This window comes from Physella acuta, unplaced genomic scaffold (genome assembly GCF_028476545.2).
Source record: "Physella acuta isolate Inbredline_101_S28 unplaced genomic scaffold, ASM2847654v3 ptg001879l, whole genome shotgun sequence".
NCBI classification, from domain to species: domain Eukaryota; kingdom Metazoa; phylum Mollusca; class Gastropoda; family Physidae; genus Physella; species Physella acuta.
The window spans coordinates 95206-102608 of NW_026733385.1; the positions used below are offsets into that span (position 1 = coordinate 95206).

The following is a 7403-nucleotide window of genomic DNA, read 5'->3' on the forward strand; positions in this document are numbered from 1 at the left end:
AGTGAATGATGTTGTTATTTTTAACTTTTTAATTAGGAAATTATGAGAAGGTACATCAGAAAGCTAAACTTTTCTCCAGTTACAAAGTATCGTAAAGTGACAGCAAGATGGGGAAATGACGACCATGGGGTTGGGGTGTGGAGGGAAGGGGGTGATTGCACTGCGGGATGGGAGTGAGGTAGTAGCAGATGTGTAATGTCTATTATACAGAACTAAGATTATTTCTAGCTCAGTTGCTGACACCTCAATAAAATTTCTTAAATGTTGCATGTTCTCTAACTTTTAAATACTTTATTTCTGCATTGTAGGCACCATGGCTATACCTTTTCCTATAAATTAAAAAAAAATCTGCGTGACCATTATATCTACGTTGTTTTATTATTTTTTTTACTTTGATTACTGTTTCTTTTAATTATCTAGGCGCCTTATAGAGCAGATGCTCCAGGTCAAAGGTCAGGTTTGTTTTAAAAAATGTTCTATAACATGCTCTTTAAGTATGGACGTTGAAGTATAGGCCTACATGTTCTGTGAACAAAATGTTTGCCAGATAAAAATAACTTTTGGTGGGTTTTGTGTTCTATTGTATACATGTCGTAAGTGTAAACGCGGTGTCACAAGACGCTCGGTTAGACAATATGGCCGACCGACTAACACAGTTGCAAGATTGTGTAACACAAGTACACTTTTTTTTAAATTAAAAAGTCTTGTTTTGAGAATTCTGAGGGTGGACCTAGATTGGATTCTGGTAAAACTCTATTTTAGCGAATTTATTCCCCGCTTCACGTTCACCCCCAGTTTAGCGTGTTTTATTATTACAAAATTGGATGCATCTAGCTAGATTCTAGCTAGATCTAGATTCTAGATCTATCAAATCATTCGGTAGTGATTCGGTACGGTAGGCCTAAGCCTAATACTCCTAATAATACTATTACTAATATATAAACTAATATTTATTCTCCGTTTCTTGTTTACCTCCAGTTAAGTGTATTTTATTATAATAACCGAAACACACCAAGACATTAGGAAAACACGATTTATTTATTTGTATTGTATTTTTGTTTTAACAAATGAATAAAAATGAAAAAAAAAAAGAGACTGACTTTGTTTTAGATTTTGTGATTTTGATAATATAGATCTAGATCTATATTATAATATATACTTTTATCAAAACTTGAGAAAAATCCAAATTTGGAATATTGAATGTGCTAGATCTATGTTCGTGTGTCAGAATTTTCATGGCAATGGGTGAAGTATGTAAACGTAACTCACAATTGCTAGGCGGTTAAGTTTGTATTGTTACAAGTATCTCCCAGGCATGATACTATAAATACAAATTTATGAAATTACAATGACGCCAAAACTGAGGCCAACACAATTTCAAACAGCGATTTCCCGAGCTATGACGTATGCTGATGATTAAAGTCAATGTGAACTCACGGTGAACCCACGACCAAGTAAGGATTTTTCTCCTGCTGATGATCACACAATATTTAATTGGAACAGTTCTAATGCTTTTTTATGTTTTTTACCTTTTCTAATTAAAAATCACATTCATTAAAAAAATAAGTAGAATTAGTGTTTTCCTAACGTTTTTGTGTGTTTCGGTTGTGTTTATAATAAAATGCGCTCAACTGGAGGTGAACGTGAAGCGGGGAATAAAATACGCTAAAATGGAGTTTTACTGTATCAATCTATTTCTATTCTATTCGGACCAGGGTCCCAATAGCCACGGCCGCTATTGGGACCCGGGTCCTAATAGCCTCGGCCGCTATTGGGACCAGCCAATAGAATAGAGTCCTTGCAAACACGTGACCTAAATCACGTGATACCTAAGTCCGCCGCCACGGTGGTGTACACCCAACATAAACACAATCAGCTGTTCAGCACCCAGCGCTGGACGCGTTCACTGTAACCGCACCTGCGGAAAAGGAAAATACATTAAAAAACTTGAACTCTTTGGAATTGAAGATCCTTATACTGTTATTGACAGTTTCGTGGATATATTTATATACGAGCCGACCCACGGCGTATCATACGGCGCTATTTAGTGTTTTATTTTCTACTTTTCAGTAATTCATAATTTGTGAATTCAACAGTACTAATGCTGCCACTGAAAATATTTGCTCGTTAAGGACAATCCCCCCCCCCCCTCCTTTCCTCTAACCCCCACCCCCCCCCCCCCCCCGTGAAAGCAGCCTCCTCTTAGTTACCTCCCCTAAGTTTAAAATCGTTTCAAACTAAATTATCTGCCCCTAATAGCCGTCACTAAACCCGGCTCTCCTATTGTAAATATTTAGCGTGACCCACAGCTCTCCAGACCATGTGGGGGTGGGGGTGTTAGCGACGTGCCTAGAGAGGAAGAGAGGCGGCTGCTAGGCGCGCTTAAAGCTTGGTGTTTTCTAGGGTATTCAAGAAGAGAATTATGTATATAGATAGTTGCAATTGGTGACACCTCCCTCCGATTTCGCCAAATGATGTCAATGTATGCACACATTATTTTAATCCACCTATAAATTTTGAAGTTGGTGTCATCCCCCCTCCCGTTGGTGATAGTTTTAAAGTGTTCACAGTTATTACTACAGATATTTAGTCTAGGTCATGGTGTCACACACACACACCCCTCCTTTGTCGGTATTGTCAGTTTGTACGTAGAATACTTTCTCTAATTAACCATTTATTTAACTGCCAAAGAGAATATTTATTCTATGTATTTAGCTATTTTTTGTCATGGTGTCACCTGGTGCGGGCCGCACCACGCCCCACCTCTCTATGGACAAGCTAGCTTCTGATAGTTCTTTTTTACACCTATTGAATTGAAGATTGAAATCATGCCATAAATAACATGTAGGAATAAAAATATAATAAAACCGTGACTCTTAACTTTAACTTATATAGGCCAAACATACGAAGCTTACATCCCCTGTCAGGATTTGTCAATTTTTCTCAATAAAAATAATTTATTTAACTGGAATGATAGTTTCTTTAATATATATATATATATTGCTATTTTCGCCTAGTTGATGTCCACCTCCTAAATTGTTCCACCCAGTGCGGTCCGCCGCCCCTTGCTATGCCTCTGATGAGTGTATGTATAATATTAATACTTGTTGTATACAGACCCAATTTGAATTTAACATCGAAGTACTTACATCTTGAAATAAACACAAAACCAGTGGCAGAACTAGAAAAAAAGGGCCACCCGCAAAAAGTTTTTTCGGCCCCCCCCCCCATATATATATATATATATATATATATATATATATATAATATATAGGCCTATATATGTATCTGTATATATAAATATATATATATATATATGTATCTATATATATATCTCCCTACCATCCCCACCCCTACATGGTCTTAGTGAGCTGTGGTTCACGCTATGTTTACCTTCGTGGAGTCGGGTTTAGTGACGGCTATTAGGGGCAGATAATTTAGTTTGAAACGATTTTAAACGTTGGGGGGGGGGGGGGGGGTTATGGTCCTTAACGAGCTACTTATAGTGTTTGAAAGAAATATTTTCAGTGTCAGCATTGGTACTGTCGAATTCACAAATTATGAATTACTGTAAAGTAGAAAAAACAACAACTAAATAGCGGCGTATGTTATGCCGCGGGCCGGCTCGCTATTTTTAAAAAACAGCCATTAGTTTTTCTAATATGATGACTTTTTAAAAGTAAATATAGAGTTGTCTTTCACATTTCTACTATTTCAATCACTAGCAAGCTGAACATTTCTACAATAGTATAGGAATACTACAGCAGTATGCACCAAGTAGTCCATTTCCTGGGTTTGAAAAGCCAGGATGCAAACCATCATCACCACCCCCCCAAGAAGGTAGTTCTTTTTACCAGAAGGCATTTTTTTTTCTTTTGAAAATCACATATTTATTTTTTAGGAGAATCACATTGTTCCCACACATATTTTTAAAATATTTTTACCCTTGATTGTAGATTATGCAGCTCTGTTTGCAAAACTGATCACAAGAACTGCCAAGGACATAGATGTTCTCATAGACAACTTACCGAGTGAAGATTCTTCTACAGAACTGCAGGTCAGTTATTTATTCTGTTAATGTCATCTGCAGCTGTTATATTTATACACTAAGGTTTCATACATGCCTTCCATGACTAAACCTTAGTGAACTTCTTACTAAACACCTACTTTAATATACTAGCTTGCACATCATAAGTAGTGTTACAAATGTTTGTGTGTGTCTGTCTGATATTTAGGTGATTGTGTTACATATGTTTTGTGCTTGTACACTTTATCTTTCACTAGTCAGCATGCCTTTGTTATACTTTATCTTTCACTAGTCAGCATGCCTTTGTTATACTTTATCTTTCACTAGTCAGCATGCCTTCCTTTGTTAGACTTTATCTTTCACTAGTCAGCATGCCTTTGTTAGCCTTAATCTAGCACTAGTCAGCATGCCTTTGTTAGACTTTATCTTTCACTAGTCAGCATGCCTTTGTTAGACTTTATCTTTCACTAGTCAGCATGCCTTCCTTTGTTATACTTTATCTTTCACTAGTCAGCATGCCTTTGTTATACTTTATCTTTCACTAGTCAGCATGCCTTTGTTAGACTTTATCTTTCACTAGTCAGCATGCCTTTGTTAGACTGTATCTAGCACTAGTCAGCATGCCTTTGTTATACTTTATCTAGCACTAGTCAGCATGCCTTTGTTATACTTTATCTTTCACTAGTCAGCATGCCTTTGTTAGACTTTATCTAGCACTAGTCAGCATGCCTTTGTTATACTTTATCTTTCACTAGTCAGCATGCCTTCCTTTGTTAGACTTAATCTAGCACTAGTCAGCATGCCTTTGTTAGACTTTATCTAGCACTAGTCAGCATGCCTTTGTTATACTTTATCTTTCACTAGTCAGCATGCCTTTGTTAGACTTTATCTTTCACTAGTCAGCATGCCTTCCTTTGTTAGACTTAATCTAGCACTAGTCAGCATGCCTTTGTTATACTTTATCTAGCACTAGTCAGCATGCCTTCCTTTGTTAGACTTTATCTTTCACTAGTCAGCATGCCTTCCTTTGTTATACTTTATCTTTCACTAGTCAGCATGCCTTTGTTATACTTTATCTTTCACTAGTCAGCATGCCTTTGTTAGACTTTATCTTTCACTAGTCAGCATGCCTTTGTTAGACTGTATCTAGCACTAGTCAGCATGCCTTTGTTAGACTTTATCTAGCACTAGTCAGCATGCCTTTGTTAGACTTTATCTAGCACTAGTCAGCATGCCTTTGTTAGCCTTAATCTAGCACTAGTCAGCATGTCTTTGTTAGCCTTAATCTAGCACTAGTCAGCATGCCTTTGTTAGCCTTAATCTAGCACTAGTCAGCATGCCTTTGTTAGCCTTAATCTAGCACTAGTCAGCATGCCTTTGTTAGCCTTAATCTAGCACTAGTCAGCATGCCTTTGTTAGCCTTAATCTAGCACTAGTCAGAATGCCTTTGTTAGACTTTATCTAGCACTAGTCAGCATGCCTTTGTTAGCCTTAATCTAGCACTAGTCAGCATGCCTTTGTTAGCCTTAATCTAGCACTAGTCAGCATGCCTTTGTTAGCCTTAATCTAGCACTAGTCAGCATGCCTTCCTTTGTTAGACTTCATCTTTCACTAGTCAGCATGCCTTTGTTATACTTTATCCTTTTGAAACTGACGATATAACTTTTGTTAGACTACACCAGAGTTAGGGAAAGTCTTTTTTAACCAAGCAATAATCTAGCTAGCCACAATCCAATCAGGTTTATTACTTGCACTATGCTTGATTTCATTTGATTTCAGGTGTCCTGCATATGTAAACTACTGATGTGATTTCAGGTGTCCTGCATATGTAAACTACTGATGTGATTTCATTTGATTTCAGGTTGCCAGTTTGCAAAAGTTGGAGCTGGAGAACCAAGAAGAGGCTCAAAAATTGGAAGAAATTGTGGCTGAAGGAGAAGAGTTACTGCAAAAAATTCAGAAATCTTTAGCACAGATAGCAGCATCTCAGTTGTTCAGTCAAGCTCTGGAGAGTAATTCAAGTCCATCAAGGCTTTCATAAAGCAACTGGTTATAACTGTTGGATCTAACAAGACTTACATAAAACAACTGGTTATAACTGTTGGATCTAACAAGACTTACATAAAACAACTGGTTATAACTGTTGGGTCTAACAAGGCTTACATAAAACAACTGGTTATAACTGTTGGGTCTAACAAGACTTACATAAAACAACTGGTTATAACTGTTGGGTCTATCAAGGCTTTTATAAAGCAACTGGTTCTAAGTGTTGGATCTAACAACAGCCGGTGTGTAGGTGTGCCCATCATGATGTGTAGTGTTGTGTGTACACCTATCTAAACCAAAAGGAAATGGGGTAGTGAAAGGTTTGGTGTAAAGGAGTTGAGAACATTTTGTGTCATTGTTGGTGCAAATGGTAAATAAAATAATAAACCTTATCCAAGCTGAAGGTATTTGAATTTTCTTTTTTGCCCATCCTGATTTAATTTTTTTGGCATGACAATTTTCATGTTACTTTAACAAGTTTTAGTAGGATATCAGTTTTTGAACTCATAGTAAAAAAAAAGGTTTTATTTACTGAGAAACTAGAACTAAACTTTTGTGGTTGCAGAAAAGGCAGCCAAATTCATTTGAAGACGTTAATTAATTTTTTTATATATTCATTGTTAGAAACACCACTTTAATAAAAGTTAAAAACAATTACATTATTTATAGTGATGTCATATGGTTCATTTATTTTTTTTACAACAAAGTGAGCTTTAACGATACGTCTGTTTTGCTAATTTTATTAGGTTCAAATACAATTTTCAATAGGATACGCTGGGCAGTTCTTCTAAATTTATGTAGCCTAGATGTAGATATTCTAAATCTACGGATAGGCCAAACCTAAATAAATTATTAAATTATTTTTTTATTCTTGTGTTTTTCTGCATTTGTATTAAAAATTTTGAACATTTCTTTTTACACTGTGTCATTTTTTAGTAAATTTTAATTTAATAATAATTAAGAGAAGAAATTGCTTTTTAATGTGCTTAGTACAAACCTATTAAATTATTAGACTGTTTAAATAGGGGCAATAAGTCATGGAAGAGGTTTGAAGGTTTGCTTATTGTATTGACTATGCAATAGTGTGTGTTAGTTACTGTAGAACAATCACTTCTGTAGTAGATTTTTAAAAAAAAACATTAGTCTATCAAAGTGCAAAGAAAGTTATTTTGTTGTCTTTGGTCACCCCACCCGCTGCTCTGGCGGCATGGTACTTTGGGTACCTCAGTACACATTTTCCCAAATATACTAAAGGGGGGGGGGGGTCAACTCAACTGTCCAGTTACTTCAGGTGTATTATTTTACCCAGCGTATATCTAGGTGTGAGAGA

At 36.3% G+C, this 7403-nt stretch overlaps 1 protein-coding gene across 2 annotated transcripts; it reads left to right on the top strand.

Annotated features, from left to right (window-relative positions):
- Positions 1 to 580: 580 nt before the first annotated feature.
- LOC131931033 (mediator of RNA polymerase II transcription subunit 21) lies at positions 581 to 6991 on the top strand. Of its 2 annotated transcripts, none has more exons than XM_059287715.1 (4): positions 581 to 677; positions 3726 to 3840; positions 3957 to 4057; positions 5889 to 6991. In XM_059287715.1, exons 1-4 carry the CDS (start codon positions 636 to 638, stop codon positions 6066 to 6068), a joined length of 438 nt encoding a protein of 145 aa, XP_059143698.1. In that variant the 5' UTR covers positions 581 to 635; the 3' UTR covers positions 6069 to 6991. The 2 variants fall into 2 exon arrangements, with proteins under 2 accessions (XP_059143698.1, XP_059143699.1); XM_059287716.1 differs by lacking the exon at positions 581 to 677 and adding an exon at positions 3056 to 3085.
- The last annotated feature ends 412 nt before the right edge of the window (positions 6992 to 7403 follow it).

Excerpts from the sequence above, each read along its gene's own strand:
- LOC131931033 (XM_059287715.1), top strand. The coding sequence starts at position 636 with ATGGCCGACCGACTAACACAGTTGCAAGATTGTGTAACACAA. Across the intron at positions 678-3,725 it reads TGCAAGATTGTGTAACACAA|CAAGCTGAACATTTCTACAA; the intron begins GTACACTTTTTT and ends TTCAATCACTAG. Across the intron at positions 4,058-5,888 it reads ATTCTTCTACAGAACTGCAG|GTTGCCAGTTTGCAAAAGTT; the intron begins GTCAGTTATTTA and ends ATTTGATTTCAG.